The 21,027-nt window shown below is 36.2% G+C and overlaps 1 protein-coding gene across 1 annotated transcript; it reads right to left on the reverse strand.

The window, feature by feature from the left end:
• Positions 1–1,989: 1,989 nt before the first annotated feature.
• Positions 1,990–20,540, reverse strand: EMB1467 (NADH-ubiquinone dehydrogenase). The gene is made up of 5 exons (XM_010272935.3): positions 19,941–20,540; positions 19,605–19,851; positions 14,887–15,181; positions 10,089–10,463; positions 1,990–3,152 (listed from the first exon to the last, which is right to left on the reverse strand). The coding sequence occupies exons 1-5, from the start codon at positions 20,374–20,376 to the stop codon at positions 2,253–2,255; spliced, it is 2,253 nt and encodes a 750-aa protein (XP_010271237.1). The 5' UTR covers positions 20,377–20,540; the 3' UTR covers positions 1,990–2,252.
• Between the last annotated feature and the right edge of the window lie 487 nt (positions 20,541–21,027).

Genomic DNA, 21,027 nt, shown 5'->3' on the forward strand with positions numbered 1-21,027 from the left:
TTAAAACAAAAATTTGAGATTAGAATGTTTTCGCTCTAAAATTTTAAGAAAAATAAGTACGTCTCACAAATGGATCATTTTTTCCTAGATTTTTTCTTTATGTATTCAAATATATAGGCCTATAGAGTTCTAAAAACTAAAAGGAAATAAGAAAACATTGTTCCGAACATACAAATGGTTAGAACGATTTTGTATAAAAATCTAGGGATTGTAATTTGTAAAACACCAAGAGAGATTTTGTTCTTCAAGAATGTTAGAGTGAATAGAGATAAAGGGGAATGACCTACCTGGTTCGTCTTCCTGATTTACTCCACAGTCCAGCAACCTGTTCGTAGGGGTGTTCACGATCCGGTTTGGATCAGTTTGAAGAAGATATCGACCAAAAAAGTACATTAATGGTTTGAGAAATTCTCTAACCAAACCAAACCAAACCATTCTATTACGGTTTGGTCTAGTTTCTAATACAGTTTAAATCATTCTATTGGGTTTAACCCAAATAGAAAGCCCAAATAACATGCATACCTACATATAGATAACAAATATAATTCAAAAATCAAATTGAAATGTTAACAAGTATCACTTAGTACTATTATATAAATTATATTTACACTTTCTCAAACATAATTACATAAACAACTCCTTAGGCTTAATTTGGAAGGAGTATAAATACAAATATGTACAGTATAAATACATATTAAAAAATAATATATAAAACGTAAGATTTTGTACTCTATAAATTTGTATTTGTTTCCAAATTGAGCCTTAGGCTTAGTATGGAAAGAGTACAAATATGTATAATACAAGTACATACAAAATATAAGGTTTTGCACTCTACACATTTGCATTTGCACTCCTTCCAAACTGAGCATTAGGCATCAAATTACAAGTTAAATGAATAAATGGTTTATGCTTTGATCTGATTTATAAAACCAAACCAAACCAAAAAAAAATTATGGTTTGAAGAATTATCACACCAAGCTAAACCATTTTAAGGTCAAACCAGACCAAACTACCAATTGCGGAGGGATCTGATCCTCCAATCCTAGAGTATAGATGGTTTGAATGCCCCCCCCCCCCCCCCCCCCCAGTTGTCAGGGCTATAAGAGAGTCACTTCACTTCTCATTATTTTGGTTTTAAATTTTAAGTGGGTCCATTGGATGTCACTTCTCACAAATGAACTTTTAAATAGGTCCTGGCCACCAGTGACTGTCCAGTTCAAATGGACAGCCCATTCCAATAAAAAAATAAAGTAAAATGGCCAACAAACCAATTCACCAGTTTTTGGCCTGGGACTGGATTTGGGTAAAATACCTGGATGGTTCCCAGGCCAAACAGTCTGACCGTCCAAGACAGTTTGAAAACATTATTTCAAACACTGAAGTATTCAAGCATGTAGATCAAATATTATCTTCTATCAAAAAATATATTAATACAAAAGGATTAAATGAAAAACAAATGCAGAAAGTTCAGTCCTTAAATCCCCCCGCACCCCTACCCTCGAGTGGTCGGCATTGTACTGTAAAGACTTACAATGGTTCATATCAACCGTTATTGATCGTAAACATGATTATCAAATTTGAATCTACCCATATCCGGTTCCATTCAATGCATTTACAGCACTAATTTTCAGTTAAATTAATTACCAGGATCAACCAATTGCACTGTACAGAAGTGCAAACTATAACATGTCTATGAACAAGAATTCATTGATTTCATTCCAAGTTTCCAACTGAAAATAGTTCAATCAAGTTGTGTACATAACTCTGTATGGCCGTGAAACCCGTATACAAAATTAACACACTTGGAGGTTATTTAATTGCAAATGCCATTTTTCTGGTTCATGTAACATAAGCAACAGCTATATAATTGCAATTATACAGCACCGTGCATCCCCTAAAATTTATCGTTTAAGATACGCCTTTAATTTTAAATACTAATTTTGGGGGATTCAAAACTGAAAACGTATTGAAGGTAGAAATCTGGTAAAATAGCAAAATGCCCCAAACCAGCACTGAACTCTTGGAGGAAAATAAAAAATATGAAGTACAAGAGGATTGCTCAAAGTTGCCTAAACTTAAATTACAGGAGTTAACAGAGAGACAAATAGTCAAGCGGCCATTTATGAGCACAACTCTATTATGGCACCAGAAAATAGTTCCTGTTTCCAAAAGAATCCAAAATAAGGACCAAAAATCCTGGCAATATCGAAGTAATTATATACCTTTATTAAGAAATAAGCAATTCAATGCTTTCATTTCTTTAATAGCATTGTACTGCATTGTGCCATTATTTTTGAAGCCCGAGTGATGGAATCTGTCATATAGAAGTTCTCTACAGAAGTTCCAAATGGAGCCATGCTTATCTTCTGGAATAACTCGGGTTTCAATGTGGTGGAATCAATTGCTGGCTCCCTCTCGTCCGTGTGCAAGAGATTGGGTGCCACAGCCTTAATACGAGCCCGAATTGCCCCAAGTGTATCATATGGTAGCCGTACTCCTGCCACTTCAGACAGTGCTCTGATTATTTTCCAATCATCCCTAGCATCACCAACAGTGGGGACAGCTGGTAACGTCTGCTGTGTGCACCCTTCTGTATTCTCATATGTCCCTTCCTTCTCAGTGAAAGCTGATGCAGGGAAAATAACATTCGCCCGGTACACACTACGATCGCCATGATGCCCCTGATAGACAACAAAAGCATCAGCTGGGAGCTTCTCCAAGTTCACATCATCAGCACCCATGAGATATAAGAACTTCGCAGACTCGATGCTGTCGCTAGATTCTGGCACAAGACCTAGGTCAAGGGCAGCAGCTTGGGCAGCATTTAGAAGCAGAACATTGAGACCATTCCAGTCAGGTCTTACAACCTTTCCAAGTTTGGCTATGGTTTCAACAGCAGAGAAAACTGAATCCTTATCCTTGCGTTCAAAGAGCCCAGCACCGACAATGATGGCCGGATTTTTCGCATTCAATAGGACTGAGCAGAATGGATGGCGACCCTCAGCAATTTCAAGAAGGGTTTGAGGACCTGTACCCAGATGTTGATGATTGTAGTTAAAATCAGTTGGAGGGCCAATATAGCCCACCTTTGCTTGGGTTGCTCGGACAGTCTTACGAATTCTTGCATTCACCATTGGAGCTTCTACCCTTGGCTGAAATCATCATTGAAATATAGCATTAGAAATAATGCCCAAAATGAAAAGAAAAGAAAAACATTCATGCACACACCATTCTGCACATTCAACCTTCATTACAGGGATTTTACCCAACTCAAAGAACAAAGAAAGATGAATAAGACAACAGACAAGAAGATAGTTTCTGCAAGTACAAACCTAATTTCCAAAATCAAATACAAAATAGCCTATTTAGTGTGCATATAACAAAGAATGCATCACTGACCGTAAGGACTTGACTTACCAAGTATGGTTATCAGATTTAGACATTATTCAGAATCAGACTCCACTTGGAGAAAATACACATCATCACCACACACTAGTTTCCATCAAATTCTGTTTTTTTTCGGTGGTAAACCACTAGTTTCCATTAAACTCGTAATCTACTTATTTGGCATGTTCGAAAAATAATACAATGGCAAGTATTGTTCATGGAACAAAATGTCCCTAAGACATGCAATGGTGTAGTTCTTCTGTTCCTTTTAATACAGTATATTGACCAAATGAGCTAATTAGCTCAAGCTTGGATATTATACAGGCACTGAACATAATCTTCTGGGCACTACATTCGCAGTCAAGACAATTTTTTTTCAAATTTATCAACAAGCTCACAAGCAGAGATTTTATAAAGTGATTCTTTGTTTTTTGGTTCAAAGCAAGGACTACAAGCAGGGGAAAGCTCCCCACCTAAAATCATCTCAATAACCCACTCAAGGTTGCTTCGAATGTCCTAAGTCAAGTACCCAACTTGAAGAATTTACAGCATCAGGCCTGGGCCCTCGAGCTAGGCCCATTCAAGTTTTAGCAAATATTCAGCCCAAGTCCACCCAAGTTGCAGACCTATACCTTTGCTGAATGTCTGGTGGAACTTAGCTGCCTTGGTTCTAATATCTTAAATCATGTTTCTAATTCTCCATAGGATTTTGTACGGCATATGATATGGTAAATGATGATTTTTGTCTCCCTCCATGCATTGTAGATCCTTTCTTAAAAGATCCTTCTGCCTTCCTAATTGACACAGAGACTATCTTTCTTGCTTTGATTACCCATACATAGACTGATAGACAAAAGAAATCCTGTGCACTGCAATAATGCCAGATGTAACTTGATTATTGCCTCTAACTGAAGCAACAAAGTTGTTTTTAATCCAGGGATGGATTGGAGGATTTCATATGAACATATTACCTATGTAATTTGTCTAAATTCATTACTCTCTAATCTCTCCTCTGTTTTCCCAATCTCCCATGATGTTGGCTGAAAACAATGGCATGAGGTTGGCAGCCCTCTCAACGATGATACAAGAGGCACTTAGAATCCTGAAACATCAATAAATTCCCATTCAGACAAATAGACCAAAGTACAAAAGCAGTTCTTTCCCAATGTAGTCCATATTATTGCATTGCCCTTCGAGGGTCTTGTGGATCCAAGGCATAATGCTTTCACCAGTCTATTGATCAGTGTTTTCCTCTTTTGCCTGCCAGACATTGCACTTAGGATCAATTCTAACTCCCTTTGTTTTAGGAAGGCTTTTGTTGAGAAACAATTCTTTGTGAATATCCACAAGAACATGTAAATTTTTTGAGGCACCAAATTTTGTTGAGGTATTTTATTAGGTTTGGATATTCTGTAAGGTTGCAAGGCAACGGATATTAAGCCAACACTCTGACTAGATGTTGCTTCACTTATTTCAAGATCAATATCAATTTCTCGCTAGTATTCCTTTTGGATTTACATAATAAAAAGGTTTATAAGGTGATTCAGGATAAGGAACCAAACTTTCTATAGACTCCTCTTATACTCGGGGAGATTATACAATTTGTGCAATCACAATGGCTAATTTGTGCTTCAGGATGCCCAGAATATGCCTAGGCAAGGAACAAATTAATTCTTTCTCAAACCCAATGGAAGAGAAGCAAAACAGAAAAGTGAAAGGAGGGCAACTAATACTATTTTCATTTTATGATTTGGATTATTGGGCAAAAGCAAAAAAAGCTTTGTTAAATTAAAATGAATACTTTTGTAAAAAGGAACTGCTTAATAAGTTGCATCTAACATCCTTTGCTAGCACTGAAAACATAAAGAAAATAGTTGAAATTTATTAAATGGTGAAGCTAAAGTCACAGAATGGCTTAAATCAATAAGCAACTGTTCTACCATCTAAGTCATAACTCTTACAAAACACCAAACAGCCAAATTACTGTATGCAAGGAATAAACATTAAATATCCATATGATTAAAAATCAGAGATCTTGAAGCCAAACTAGAAGTAATTATTCATGGATAAACAATAACCATGAAAAGCACCACCCAACCATAAGGTGATGAAACAATTGAAAAGATAAAGTAAAATCAACACAGAAGATGCCAGGAAAAATGTAGCGACTGACCAAAAGCTAAATTAAACAGCTGAGATGCTAATGGCAAGGCTAAGAGTATCTGGGGGAATATCAAGTTAAGACTTAAGACCCATAACATGTGAAGTCTAAAAACTTATCAAAAGGATTGAAGATTCCTCAATCGTCCTTCAAGAGCTGACATGGCATAGACAAACAGCTGAACTACTGACAATGGATAAGACTAATAATTAACTCTACCAAAATGTCTTTAACACTTTATCATAGTTTTCAGTGTGCCAAAGCAAGGCTAGGGGAACGCCTTGTCGCCTAGTCACCTAGGCGATGGACTTTTTCAAATAAAAAAACATATATCCTAGGGTAGTTCCCTAGGTTCCATAACCATATTTCCTTGATAATTATCCATAATTTTCATAAGAGAAGTATAAACTTCATGTTAAAGTATAGAAAATCAACATATTCATAATAAAAAAAGAATAAAAAGAAAAATACAGGGGCCGAACCCCTTAGGAAAGAAGAAAAGAAAAAGTGGAAGAAGAAGAAGAAGATGAGGAAAAAGATAATTTGTCAATAAGGCAAAATTTTAAGTTCTTCCTTACTTATTGGTTCAGATTTTGAAGTCTTTGAGGGTTAAATACAACATGTATCAATGTTTGTGCTGATTAAACCCTAACAAGTAAAAAGATAATAAAAAGAAATTAGTATATAAACACAAAAATGAATATTTTAGTTTAATAACGTATATTAATTATAATCTCAAAAAATTAAGAATATAAAAGTACTTATAACCAAGGTTCAAAGTATCGATACGATACGAGTTTCAGTCGTATCGAATCGGTACTTAGAAACGGCCAAAACTTTATTTTTTTTTAGTTTTTTTTTCACATTTTGGTTTTTTGGGAAGCTTTTAACATGCTTTTTATTATTAAAAAAATTGGGGGTCCGAAACACCTGGAAACAGGCGTTTCAGACCATATCTTTTTCAAAAGATACGATACGCCCCGTATCGGGTGTATCCTATCGATACTTTGAACCTTGCTTGTAACACAATGTACAGAATTGCTTGGTGATTAGATAAGGCGAGCCTCCAAGGGCGCCTTGTTGCCTAGGCATCACCTTGACAACTATGGTCTTTATATGCATAATCCATAGAAGTTACAAGATTAAATGTCATTCCCTTATAGATATGAAGATTTACTATGTTTTGGCATGAAAATTATCTTATTTAGAAAAGATCATTTCTCTTTTTTCAACATAGATGTCCATTATGCTATGTACTAAGAAGAAAGTAATTTTTTTATGAATTAAGAACAAAGTAATTAACATAGAACTTTCCTAGCTTCACTTTGGCATATTGACAACTAAGGTTGCTGAGAACCTGAGGTTACAACCAGCTCATAGAAATAATGTAATATATCAAGTTAAAAAGTTGAAGGCCAAGTTAAGGACTCAGGACTCTTTCAACCTCCAAAAGGCCATTATATTAGTTTAGTCTAGTCGCTTAAGTGGATGCCTAGGCAATAGGATTTTATAAAATTAAAAAAAAAAAAAAAAACTAAATTATAGGTCAGTTCCCTACTTTTATCTACCAATAAGCATAAATATAAATTGAAAAGATGGTCTAGCAAAATTAGGAGTTATTCTGAGTCATTGTACTGTGATTCCTGTCCTCCTGTGTAGTTCTCAGGGGTCCGACCCCTCCTTTGTACTTGTACACCCTCTTGTGTACCTCTCCTTTCATTAATAAAATTAGTTAACTTTTTTCAAAAAAAAAATATAAATTGAAAAGATAGCAATGCTCCTTACTAAACATTAATTTTCCTATCAAAGCATTGCAAATCATCATATCCAAAAGAAGAAGATAGCATTTTAAACCTACTAATTTCAACATTTTAAAAAATAACATTATAAAATAATATATAGTAAAGCAATTTCATATCAAATTAACAACTAAAGAAGTGTATAATTTTATACTAAAAGTTTAAGATAGAGAGTAACAAAAAGAGAAAATGAACAAGGGATGTAGCCTCTGTTCTATTTACTATGAGAGAGAGTAGTTGTAGGGAGATCTCCTTTATCCTTTCTTTATTTTTCTGTTCTCAAAACCTTTGATCTCTTGCATTTCAATTAAAACCACAGGACTAGGCATATAATATATATATATATATATATATATATATATGATAGAATAAATCAACAATTCAACATACATTCTAATAAGATGCAACTATAGCAACAATATTAGAATAAGGCACCCCGCACCCACCTTGTAATTTTTCACACACCTTATCACTAAGGTGAATGCCTTTTCCATACAAGTCAAGGAGTTCAGGCTAGGCACCCCACCAAGGACACCTTATCATGCATTACCTAGGAGGCAATGCGGCACCCACTTCAGTTTAAGATTTGGATGTCATTAGGTATGTACTTTCTTACATTTCAAGTGTCAATTTCCATTCCTATTAAGCCTTTTAAGGTTCTAATCAAAGAAGAAATGGATATTCATAAAAAAAAAAAAAAGAAATGGCTTCAGCACCTTCCTTGTATCATTTTTTGGTAATAAATAAAAAAGAAAATTTTATTAAGGAAAAGAAAAAGGTTATAAGAGGGGTGATAAGCAACCACCAACAAATAAAACCAAACAACCCCAGCACCCTATATCCAGCCTCATTTTTGCCCTTCCTGCACTATTTCCAGAAAACAATAAAGATAACAGTAGACACCCAACCTTAACAATATTGAACCCAAATAAATGCAAAACTCCCCACAACCCTTTACTTTCAAGATATGCTGGGAGAACTCCAAGGATCGTGTGCATTTGGAATTTTATTTTCCTTCTTTTCCCTTTCCAACGCCCCCCCCCCCCCCCCCCAAGCCCCTTCTCTATCTCTGTTCTTTCTTTCTTGTTAAGTTGTTATTTCTCATTTTTGTCTTTCTGTTCTTAAAATTGTGTCTTTATACTAATCATCTAGCACCACCATTCTATCCAGAGTCCAAACTTCCAGAGTTGGGTTCCGATAAGAATTTCAATATGTTCATTTTTCGATTCTAAATGCAGATTCTAGAAGCAATTCTATAATATAAACCAATTATTTAATTTAAACATATTTTATCTGGGATTCTAGACAATGAGTTTAGCACTGGTTTTGACAAATTCTATGGGATTTCAAATGGTGGATTTTATATAATTCAACAATTCAACCAGATTTTAGAATGCTATCCAAATAGCCATTAAACATCCCTCCATGAAGACAGCACTGTTACATGCATAGCTCACCAACTCGGCTTTTTGACTCAGCTTGGCAAGGTTGGCAGGGGAGCCAACTTGGAAGTTATGGAGTTGAACCAGTGAGTCAAGTAATAATTTAGTATTTTAGATGCTTTTGTGATATTACATTTTATATTTATAATAAACTTTCACATTCTCATAAACAGTTACACAAATCATAATTTCATAATAACCTTTCACATTCTAAAATCTGGTTGGACTCCTGGACAAAATTCTATGGGATTTCAGTGTTTCACATGGTTGAATTTTTAGGATTTTATATGATTCAATAATGTGACCAGATTTTAGAATGCTATCCAAATATAGCTATTAAATATCCCTCCATGAGGTCAGCACTGTCACATGCATAGCTCACCAAATCAGTCTTCTGACTCAGCTTGGCAAGGTCAGCAGGGGAGCCAACTTGGAAGTTATGGAATTGACCCAGGGAGTCATGTAATAATTTAGTATTTCATATGCTTACATGACATTTTTTTGTCAGTATATGCTTACATGACATTACATTTTTTATATTTAAAAAAAAAAAAAAGCTTTCACATTCTCATAAAACAGTTACACAAATCATAATTTCATAACTTTGGGTAAAGCTCTATCTAGAAAATGTAGATAGGAGATTATGTGGGACCATAAGTTTAAGAAAAGAGATAAGCTCATAATTTTCTCTTGGTGCATATGTAGGCTGTCATCCAGGCCAACCTGATAGACCCAAACTGATCCAAACCCATTTCATAGGGACTGAGTCTGTCTGAATTTTAGTTCCAATTATTAATAGGATTGGTTCAGAGTGTTCACTTTGAGTTCCAAATTATAATAGGGTCAGAAGTGAGCTGACTTGTTCGGACCGATCAAGATCCTTACCAATTATGTAAGCGCAAACACATATACTGTATATTATGTTAACACCATGACTCAACTCCCCAGGCTTAGGAATCAAGTCAACCTGGTGAGTCTGCAATCTATGATTACATGCCAAACATAGTTCCATCTTACAAGGATCATCTCCTCCTATACGCTTTTTCTTTTCTGTGGTCTACTCAATATTTGAGATATTTAAATAGTTGGAATATGTCCAATTATTTGAATAATTGAAATTCTATTCAAACTGCACCTAAATGTGAGCTATTTATTGTGTATTTTCAAGCAAAGTAGCAAAGGAAGCTTTTCTTTCCTCCTTTTTATACTTTCCATTTTTCTCTGTGGTTGGGAGGAACAAGTTCATGAAAACATAATTTCACTACATTTAAAGAAGGTATAAAGATGTCATGACGATACCTGGCTACCAATCAAAAGAAAAACATCGGCCTTCTCAAGACCACTAATGTTACTGTTCAAAAGGAAGCCTGAACGCAAATCAGTTTGAGGGAGATTTCCATTTCCTTCACACCAAACATTGTTTGACCCCATTTTGTTCAATAAATCTTTCAGTGCCATCATGGATTCTGCATCAGAAAGCTGACCAGCAACACCAACAATTTCCTCAGGCTTAACTTGGTGGACAACCTCAGCAACCACAGCAAGTGCATCACGCCAGCTTACAGCCTTGAAGCGTCCATCAGAGCCACGAATCATAGGGTCATTTAGTCTCTGCCTTTTCAAGCCATCATAACAGAAACGTGTTTTATCTGATATCCATTCCTCATTAATATCCTACAAGAGAAAGAGGAAGCAGGCTGAGAAGATATCCTTAGTCAAAGTGCTTAATTGAAGATGCTAAAATGACCATTATATCTAACGACACCCCCAAGGTTAGGTGGACAACACCAGAACACTCCTTAAGTTTCCAAAACAAAAGAATAAGGTATCGTGATGAAAGTACCATGTAAGAAACAAAATCAATAATCACCAAATAAACTATGCATAAGCTTTGCAAAGTGGAAGATGCTTATCAGAAAAGCAGGCAATCAGAACCAGGGCAGAATTTGACTCAGAAACTTGCTAAAATAGGAGGATCCTCATGAAAGAACATGGAAAAAAAAACATTCAACCAGTCTTTTCTAGGCTTTAATCAGGCCAAAGTTTGATCATTTAATTGGGATCCAGGATGGGCCCTAATGTATTTAATGCTTTCCAATCATAATATTGTTTACAAAATTTAATTTTTAAATAATAAACACTAATGCTAACCATAGTTTAAAATGTCCACATATTTGTGAATATTTTCACAACATATTTCCATTTCCATGAGTCATGAAATCTTACTGGCATCAACATATTTGTCAATGAAAACTCCCAGCAGCATGTGGAATACACAATATCTTATTACATAAAGTTGGCAACAATATTGTTGATATGTGGATGGATTAGCAGTATTATTGCCCACCTAATGCAAATAATGACCACTACGAGTTGGGTTTATATTCTTGTTGGATGTGGTGATGCTAAACCTTAGTTTTTGTTTGTATAACTGAATACTTGGTTGGTCTAATAGAATTATTTGCACTTTCTATGAGTTCAAGATTTGCTTGAATTTACTCTATTGTGTAGTTTTAACTTAAAGTCTACAAGAAAACTTAGTAGCATTTTGTCTATAAACCTCAGATTCTTGGCTTTGTTTGATAGTTTGGAACAAGATAACAATCTAAAAGGGTGTACCTATTTTTCTTTTAGCATTTCATAAAATATCATTTTGGATCTCCACATATTTCACAATGTCATGTCTAGAAATTTTACATTTTTTAGAGAAGAGGTAAAGTATGATTTTCATTAAAAGAAATAAAACCCTGTACAGCCAGAGGCTGTAACAGGGAGAACCATACAAAGACTAAGTCACTATCCCATCAGCATTTACAAAAAGATTTACATAATCAAAAAGGGAACTAAAGTCTGAACTATTTAAGTTAAACTGAGCCAATGAGCAAGAAAACAGTTTTCCCACGATTTCTTGCCATACATCTTCCCCTTGACTGCCTTTGTTATGAAAAATTCTGGAGTTTCTCTCCTAACATATAGACCACCATTTTTACAATATTTGGTTTTCTTCTCCCTGTGATTGCAGGTGGATCCCTCCTCTAGATGTGGAAAGTCAATTTGAACCAAGTTTCTTCACAATACCAAAGAAAAGGGGAAGGGTGATCTGGAGAGCCACAAGAGCAGCTATCCTTTGGTCATTATGGGAAGAGTGGAATAATAGAATTTTCTATGGGGAATAGAGAACTAAGGAGCAAGTCATTGACTGCATACTTATTAAGGTCATAACACTGGCTGAAAGCAACTGACTTATTCAAAGATTATTCAGCATAGGGTATCTTTAGGAGGAGGCCGGTAGTGGCAAAGTTTTCAACTGCAAAGGTTGTGGTTCAGGCTCAATGGACAACCGCAGCATAACAAAGAGTAAAATTGAACTATGGAAATTCATTGGGCAACCCAGGGGCCCTCTAGAGTTGGGGGAGTATTCAGGGACAGGAGGGCAGGCTGCTAGCACTATCCTCTGGCTCCATAAGTGGGAGATTCTTTAAGAGCTGAGCTTATGACCCTACTTCAAGGTTTGAGGCTGGCCAAGCAATGTGGATTTCAAAATTTCGAGGTGGAGGGAGACTCTAAACTGTTAATGGGTTGGCTGCAGACAAAAAGCTTGGGGTTGTGGGTATGGACCTTTAGACAGCAAAAGAGGGAGATTCTTTGCTTAGCAAGGGAAGCTGGAGTAATCTTCAAGTAGGCAAGGAGGTCAGCCAATGCTTTGGCTAATACTTTGGCAAAGCAGGGGACCCCTCAGGGAAAACCTATTTTGGGTTGTGTTGTAAATTTTATAATATTTTTGGGGACAACACTCATGTGGTGAGTGGTTGATTTTGTATGTGTTTAATTGTTGTTTTAATGAACATTACCATTTCCAATAAAAAAAAATATTTCCAGCAGCACCAACATTTTAAACCATGGTGTTAAGCTAATAAGTAAAGGGATGCACAACAAATTAGGAGTTCCATATGAATGTAAAGAAATTATATTAATTTATGATCATGGCAATGGACCACGTCTTAATATATTGGTCAGTCTTTACATTGTCAAAAATGTAGAAGAATACATGTGATTTGCTACATCTACATGATTGAATTTTGTTTTTGTTGGTTTTGATTGTGCAATGGATCCTTCATGTGTATTGATTCTTTGAATATTATTTTTTCTATAGTTGTATTTCAATAGTTTGATAAAGTTCGCAGTGTTATTCTGTAACTCATAAGACCGTAACCTTAATCTGAACTATATGGGGTCTCCAATTTCCATAACCTTCAATAGATTAATTCAACATCCATCTTTTATGAAGTTTCACTATCAAAATTTTTCCATATAGATTTAAAACTGAACCTTTCAGTCTTCTCATATAAAAGTTTAAAGAGGCTCAACATATAATATAAATTTTAAATTTTAACAAAGACATAGTTTACACATGTACAAAGATAAACGATGTCTAGAATTTTAAGCAATGAAAATCAGAAATGTATTATATTCATAGTTGTCAAGGCGACTAGGCAACTTTTCATGGTCGCCTCACCCAAACGTCATAAGTTTTGCATATTAGGCACCCACCCAGAGACTTAAGCGGGCACCTAGGCGCCTAGGCAGGCACCTACATTCATCTAAAAAACTTTTTTTTTAATTTATTGTTTTGATATTTTTTAAAGTTATTGTTTTGATATTTTATTGGATGTTTTATTCTTTTAAAATAAATCTGGTTACATGATATCATTTTATTATTAAGACCAAGTATACAACCTGTTTTTTCTTTATGTCATAAGGGTTTTTTTGGTTCAATTGGAGAGGAGAACTGAAGGCTTCAAGCCCCAGCCCAACTCCATCGCACCTTAGCTCCAGCAGGTAAGTTCTTCTAATCTTCTTCTTCTTCTTCTTCTTCTTCTTCTTCTTCTTCTTCTTCTTCTTCTTCTTCTTCAGATTTCAGACATTTTCCCTTTTTTCTTCGAAAAAACAGGGGCTCCGGCAGTCTTCTTCTTCTCTTTTCCAGATTTCAGTCAAATCAGTCCTGAGTTCTCTCTTCTCAGCTCAGACATTTTTTCACTTTTTTTCGAAAAAAACAGGGGCTCCGCCCCTATACTCCTCAGTCCTCCCTTTCTCCACTCATCATCATCATCATCATCTTTTTTTTTTTTTGCTTATTTTTTTGAAAAAACAGGGCTCTGCCCTATACTCCTCTCCTCCCTTCACTGATTCAGTCATTGTTCTCACTTCTCACTTCAGTTTTTAACAATGTCTAGAATTTTTTCTTTGTTGTCCTCCTGGAGAGAGTTAAGCCTTTTTATCTCTCTCTAGAGTGCTGTAACTACATTTTGTATTAATCTAATGGGTTCCTGTTAATGATAAAAAAATATATATTATTAATTATGAAATGTTATGATCCATACAAACATAGAAGCTAAAAGTAGTTTTTACTGATCAGCAACAACGGAAATTTTAATTAATATAAACAGAAATTATACAATTCTAATACAAAGTTGAAGGTAGTTGTGTCTACATACCAATCAAAACAAGTGGTTTTGCCTACATTTCTTTATCTTTCAAAATGATAGGAAATGGTGCAAAACTTACAATGATGTACATGTAATTTCATGACATTGTACACGATGCCATGTCATGTCATGGGACCATGCCAATACACCAAGCATAGAATCAAACGAAAATGTCTCTTTCATTTGACATGGAACGCAATAACTATTAAGATGACTAAATGAGCTTAAATAATGAGTTAATGGCACAATCCATAGCACTTAAAAATTTGCTAGGAGAAACCAGTTAGTATCAAGGGTATACTAAATTTAGATCAGACAGAGTTCTATAAAACCCCAAGTTGTGCACGTAAGGCCTATAACATAGTTGTCAATCAAGGAGAGAGCACTTTAGAAATGATATTGTAAAGGTGGTGGTACAACCACTAGGTCTCACTGGGGGAGGAATCAGAAAATTGCCAAGTTCATAGAGAACTAATATTTGCTGCACAAATTCCAGTTCAAATTGGTAACAAAATTTAACAAATTTTAAGGAAGAAAATACCATGGCATAATCAAAACAATAAACTTAAGGAGGAAAATAGAAACATTAGGATGAAAGAACTAAAGTTAACCTCATTTAGTCGTGGGACAATGCGCATGACCTCTGGACCTCTACTATCAATTCTGATGTTGGAACCAACTGCATCTGTGACATCAATGCTCTCTGTGCCCTTTAACTCCCAATTACGAGCTTTGAAAGCAAAAGGTTTTGACGTGAGGGCTCCCACAGGACAGATATCTATAACATTTCCTGAGAGTTCACTTGTCATCAGTTTTTCAACATAAGTACCAATTTCCTCTCCACTTCCACGGCCTAACATGCCAAGATCCTGAACGCCAGCAACCTCAGTAGCAAACCTGACACACCTGTTAAAACAAACAACTACCTCCCATGAAAATTCTGTTTAATGATTCAAGAAGAACCATTTTGTTTGTATTGTTTGTACTACTATAGCAAAAGATTTTTTTTGATAAGTTACCATATCAAAACAAATTTGCTGAACTACTTCTCATAAAGATGTCAAAAATGAAAATTCAACCATCTTCCTTTAAAAGCCACATAGCTGAACCAACAAATAACATTGACTTTAGGGGCTGTTTAATAACAGATGAAGGGACAAAAACTTATTGCATTGCTTTCTAAGTTTCTAGTAGATAGGATAATTACATAATAAAATAATCAAAGGTATAATAACCAATCCAATTTCAGCTTCAGCCACTAAAGAGCTTACAACCTCCTTAAAAGCAAGGTCCAGGGGAGGAAAAAAGGAATGAGTCTTGTCATTCACTGTTGTTTATGTAGGGAAGATGAAGAATCTGCTCAGCATCTCCTTGTTCTCTGTAGGGAGTGCAAATGGATCAGATCGGATTTAAATCAGGGTATACCCGAAATCCGAAGACCTGGACAAATCTCACCAATGTCAATTTAAATCTGATGGAAGTTGGATATCCAAATCTGATCCAATCCAATTTAATTTCTGAAAATTTTAATAAATTATTAAAAAAAGGCATAACAATTTATATGAAGAAAAAAAATACAAGTATTTTTTCGACTAATTTCATCATATATATTAATATATACTGTCTTTTTATAAAAAGTTACAAAAGTGCAATATATATCAGATTCTTTCAGACGAATAGGGGTGATCCGATATTCAACTGGAACCCATTATCCGATCCAATCTGAAAATCCAACAAGGAGATATCCGAATTCGACAAAAATATGATCAGATCGGATCAGATCATGATCCAGTCCATTTGCACCCCTAGTTCTCTGTAGCTGCTCTCACAAGGTTTTGGGCTCATGTTTTAAGTCTGTTTGGCATGAACTGGGTTACTCCCGAGACTCAGCTTCCCTCTGTGTCTCATTGGCATGGTCAGGCTTTTTCCAAGAAGGGTAAGGTCCTGTGGAAAACATCTCCTTTGGTGGTTTGTGGGTGCATTTGGAAAGAGAGGAACAGACACCTGTTTGAAGATAAAACTGGTCCTCTGAGAAAGTATGTGCAGTTGCTGAAAAAACCTTGGTTGAATGGGCCTCCATTAGTGACCTCTTCAGGGTTTTCATTTTAAACATTTTGTTAATCATTGGAATGCTATTTTGTGGAAAGATGACTTCTCAGTATAATGTCTAGCCTGTTGCCTAGCTTCTTGGATCTGGCTATTGAGGAAACCTCTCCCTCAGCAGCCTTACCCTACCTTTTATCAATAATATTCATCATTTCTCAAAAATAAAAGAATAAATAAAAAAATAAAAAACCTTAACTTATTCACTAAAAGACAAGGCAATAAGTCATTTTGTATGGATGACAATGCAGTAAGTCATTCAATTCAGTCACTTCAACTATTATGAACGGCCCCTTACAACTATTTTCCCAAGTACCACAGAAATCTCAAATTCATATAACTTTTGGATGATAAAAAATGAAGCATACCAACAATGGACAATCTGCAGTTCAAACACATTATCATTATAAATCAGTGTTGTTTATGAGGTGCAGCAGAGGAAAACACCCAGCACTTATTCATTTTAGTTTCACTCATAACATCTGGTGTCATGCTTTGAAGTTATTTGGCTTTCAGCTGGTGATTACCATTGATCTTCAGAGTCTGATCTCATCTTGGCAATCTAATGCTGTCAGTAAACATCGGAGAGTTCTATGGAATATGGTTCCCTCAGCTATCTGCTGGAACATTTGGAGGGAGCATAATAACAGATCATTCTAAGACTCCAATACCAGAATTGAGGGCGTTTTTTGGGAGCACTGAGAGATGCCTCATCGGGTCAGAATCAACCATCAATTGTTTAGTGGGAATCAAGTATAATCACTACAGCAACTAGTGGGGCAGGATAATCAGGGAAGACAATTTTGTTTTGTAAAAGTCAAATTCCTTCAATGTCGGTTTCTTCCTTGTTCTTTCTTAATCCTCCCATTTGAGGGAATCTCCCCCTCTCCCTTATGGATACAATATCATCTTCTTTCAAAAAAGAAATAAGCATAGTTGTCAAGGTGACACCTTGCCTAGGTGACTAGGCACTTTTCAAAGAACGCCTCGCCCAAACGCCAACTATGTTAGGTGCATGCTTATATAAATATTTATTAAATAAAAAAAAATATATAATATATAATATTTTATTGGTTGTTTTAGTTATTATAATAGATCCTATTGCATGTTGTCATGCTTTTGTATTGAGGAAAGTAAAAACAAAGTTAATCTTCAAGGGTTTCACATTGACAATAGAATCGAAGTATCGAACTGAGGAAGACGAGAGAACAACAGCCTCCATCGTTCCCACACAGTCCTCTAAAGTCAAGGTGAGTTAATCCTTCTTCTTCTTCTCTGTTTCCTGGTTAAAAACAGTGGTTACGCCCCATTTTCTCCTCTTTTTGTATCTTTTCTCCAAGTTTTTTGAATCATTTTATTGGACTAAAACAGGGGCTCCGCCCCCTTCTTTTGTTCTTAAATTTCCTGCATGTTTTCAGCTTTTTTTTTCTCATTATTGGTGTCTGAAACAGGGGCGGAACAGGAGCTCCGCCCCTTCTTTTATTCTTCATATTCTTCTTTTATTTTAATATTTTTTTCACCATCTTTTCTGGGTCTAAAACAGGGGCTCCGCCCCCTTCTTTTTTTCTTAATTTCTTCCATTTTTTTCAGCTTTTGTTTGTTCTCATCATTGGTTTCTGAAACAGGGGCTCCGTCCCTTCTTTTCTTCTTTTATTTTAATATTTTTTCACCAGATTTTCTGGGTCTAGAACAGGGGCTCCGCCCCCTACTTTTCTTTTTCATTTTCTTCTTTTATTTTAGTATTTGCTCCTTGTTGATCTAAAATAGGGGCTCCGCCCCTTCAGTTCTTTCAAGTTCCAAGCACAAAAGTAAGTGCAGAATACATAAATCCAAAAAAAAAAAAAAAAACTAGTTCAAAAGGGTAGAAATCCATCGGAAACCTTAGTTTTAAATTCTATCACCTAGGCGAGGGCTAGGCGCCTAGACGCCTGGGCGCCCCATGGTCGCCTAGCCTCGCCTTGGCGCCTTGAAAACTATGGAAACAAGAATGAAGCAGACCAACATGCAGATTTTTAACCCGCACAGGAACAATAACCAAAAATAAAAGAATGGATGCCAGGCTAATAATAATCCAAACCTTTTAGAAACTTAGGTGGGAAGAAAAAGAAAGGAAATGCTAATGACAAGGCAACCACATTCATATTAAAAAGGAAAAATTACACAGAGCTCTCTCAAGGCACTAAAGATAAATCTTTAAGTTACTTAAAAGAATAACAAAAATGAACATATTGACTATAACATCTTTTACTAATTGCTCCTAAGTCATAATTATTCATAGTAGACCTAAAAAGCAAACTCTTATATAGAACAGAAAGGAGAAGCCCCCAAAATTTCTAGCCTCTAACATCAGAATATAGGACTTGAAGCTGATGGGCCAAATAATTTTTACAAGCTCTCTAGTTTCAATAAAAGAGGTATTAAGCATTCATATACATACATAGGTCAATTATCATAAAATATAGGTTTATGATGTATGCAATTCTTTGTAAAAAAATGCATGAAGTCATAACTGCCTTAAAAGATATAATAGATTTGAGAAATGTGTGCACTTACATTAGCCTCACCCTAATACAATGAATTAGGACCATTGGAATCAAAATGCTCAACAATATGATAGAATTGACTAAGGAGGCAAAACTACACTTTACAATCCCATAGATTTAAAGAAGCAGAACAACTTGGATGAAGATCAATATTCCCTTCCAGCAACTGCTCTGGTCAATCACAGTATCATAGAAGATGGCAAACTGTAATGTTTATATTTTAGATTCTAATGGGAATAGTGACAGATCCAACAATCCCCTATTTCATCCATGTTAATATTAGCATTTATAAACCTTCAATGCTTATGGAGATACATCCATGCACCCATGTTTTTTTTTTTTTTTTTTCTCAGTGCAATCCATCTCGTGCATAAAATCTGAACCTGGCTGTCAACCAATTGTCATTAGCATCCTCTTTAAGATATAAACAAATGATATGTATTGATTAACAATTATGTCCAACAAAACACACATTTAGGTACTCTTAGTGTTAAAACCTAGAAGTGCCAAAATGAATAAAAGAATTATCATCTGCGTGCAATATCTAAAAGCAATGATAAGGTGTTCCATAAAATCAATTTCAAGGTTCAAGCAATCCATGTAAAGAAGAATAGAAGCAATGACAAGGATTTGGTGTTCATCAAAAAAAAAAAAATGACAAGGATTTGGTGTAGAATCTAAACCTTGTACACTGGATACAACGAGTCATAACTGTCTTGACCAGGGGACCAAGATTCTTATCAACGACAGATCTTTTCATTTCAGTGAACCGGCCTCGATCAGATCCAAATGCCATGGACTGATCTTGAAGGTCGCATTCTCCACCCTGATCACAAATTGGACAGTCCAAAGGATGATTCATCAACAAAAACTCCATCACCCCTTCTCTCGCTTTCTTTGCAACCGGTGTATCCGTCTTAATTTTCATCCCTATATCCAGCAGCTTCACATAAATCGGAATCGAAAAGAAATAAATATATGCAACCAATGGAACCAAGTAACTGCACTAGAACCCTAACCTGGAAGCGCAGGCATGGCACAGGAAGCTACAGGCTTGGGCGATTTCTCGACTTCGACCAAGCACATACGGCAATTACCGGCAACGGATAGGCGACTGTGGTAACAGAAACGAGGAATATCAACTCCAGCCACCTCACAAGCCTGTAAGACAGTGAACCCTTTGGGGATCTTCACAGGATATCCATCAACAAAGACCTCGATCGCGTCTTCCGGGTTGGCGAACTGAACCCTAGCTCCGGCGACTGGGGTTCGAGGAGGGATCACAGGTGTTGGTTCTGGTTGTGCTGCCGCTGCAGCCGCTTCTGCGTTTTGAAGCTCCGGTGTAGAAACAATCCCTCTGACGCCATTGCAGGGGTTCTGAGATGCTAGAACCCTATAAAAGCGACTCAGTGCAGAAGCTCTTGAAGATCGGAGAGCCAGCAACCCCAGCCCCATCTCTCACTCTCTCTCCTTCTCTCTTTCTCTCTCTAAAGTCAGAAATGACTCGCGATTTTGGATCTGTTTCGGGTTTTGCTTTTGGGATCGTTTTTGGGCAACTGCGTTCCCGATATGTGGGCGGGGATGCTAAACGCACTGTGTGGGTAGCGTGTGTTCAACATAAGACCAAAATAAGTATCGGGCGCTTAAAAACCAGCCACTCCGGCACTCCCGTTGGAGTAGCCTAGGGATAAAACCGTGAAATCACGACCCTTGATGAATTGATGTGGTTGATGTGGCCCATCATCGAGAGCCGTGATTTAACGGTTTTAGCCCAGCGCTCCAACGGATTTAGCTTATTTCTTTGTATTAGGTTGGTGTGTAGTGTGTAGGGATTTTCCACCCGGCCCGCATTGCCCGGTCCAGGAAAGAAATTTCCAGGCCCACGTCAAGCCCACATATAATGCAGGTGAGGCCCATGCTATGTTTGGTTTGAAGGAAAATGTAGGGAAAGGAAGAAAAAGGTAAGAAAATCTTTACAAACCTTGTATTGGTTTCTCTTTCTTTTCCTGCCTCTTCCACCTTTTTCCTTCAAACCAAACATAACGTAAATGTTGTTTATAAAATTTTGTCTAAAACACTCTGGTATCAAGGTTAAAATCCTTTTTG

This window comes from Nelumbo nucifera, chromosome 4 (genome assembly GCF_055504915.1).
Source record: "Nelumbo nucifera cultivar China Antique chromosome 4, China Antique-T2T, whole genome shotgun sequence".
NCBI lineage: Eukaryota > Viridiplantae > Streptophyta > Magnoliopsida > Proteales > Nelumbonaceae > Nelumbo > Nelumbo nucifera.

What these genes read in the sequence shown, in the direction of transcription:
- EMB1467 (XM_010272935.3), bottom strand. Translation starts at nt 20,376, where the DNA reads ATGGGGCTGGGGTTGCTGGCTCTCCGATCTTCAAGAGCTTCTGCACTG. An exon ending in TGCCATGCCTGCGCTTCCAG is followed by an intron (nt 19,852 to 19,940) that starts GTTAGGGTTCTA and finishes TGCTGGATATAG; the next exon opens with GGATGAAAATTAAGACGGAT. An exon ending in CGTTGTATCCAGTGTACAAG is followed by an intron (nt 15,182 to 19,604) that starts GTTTAGATTCTA and finishes TTGTTTTAACAG; the next exon opens with GTGTGTCAGGTTTGCTACTG.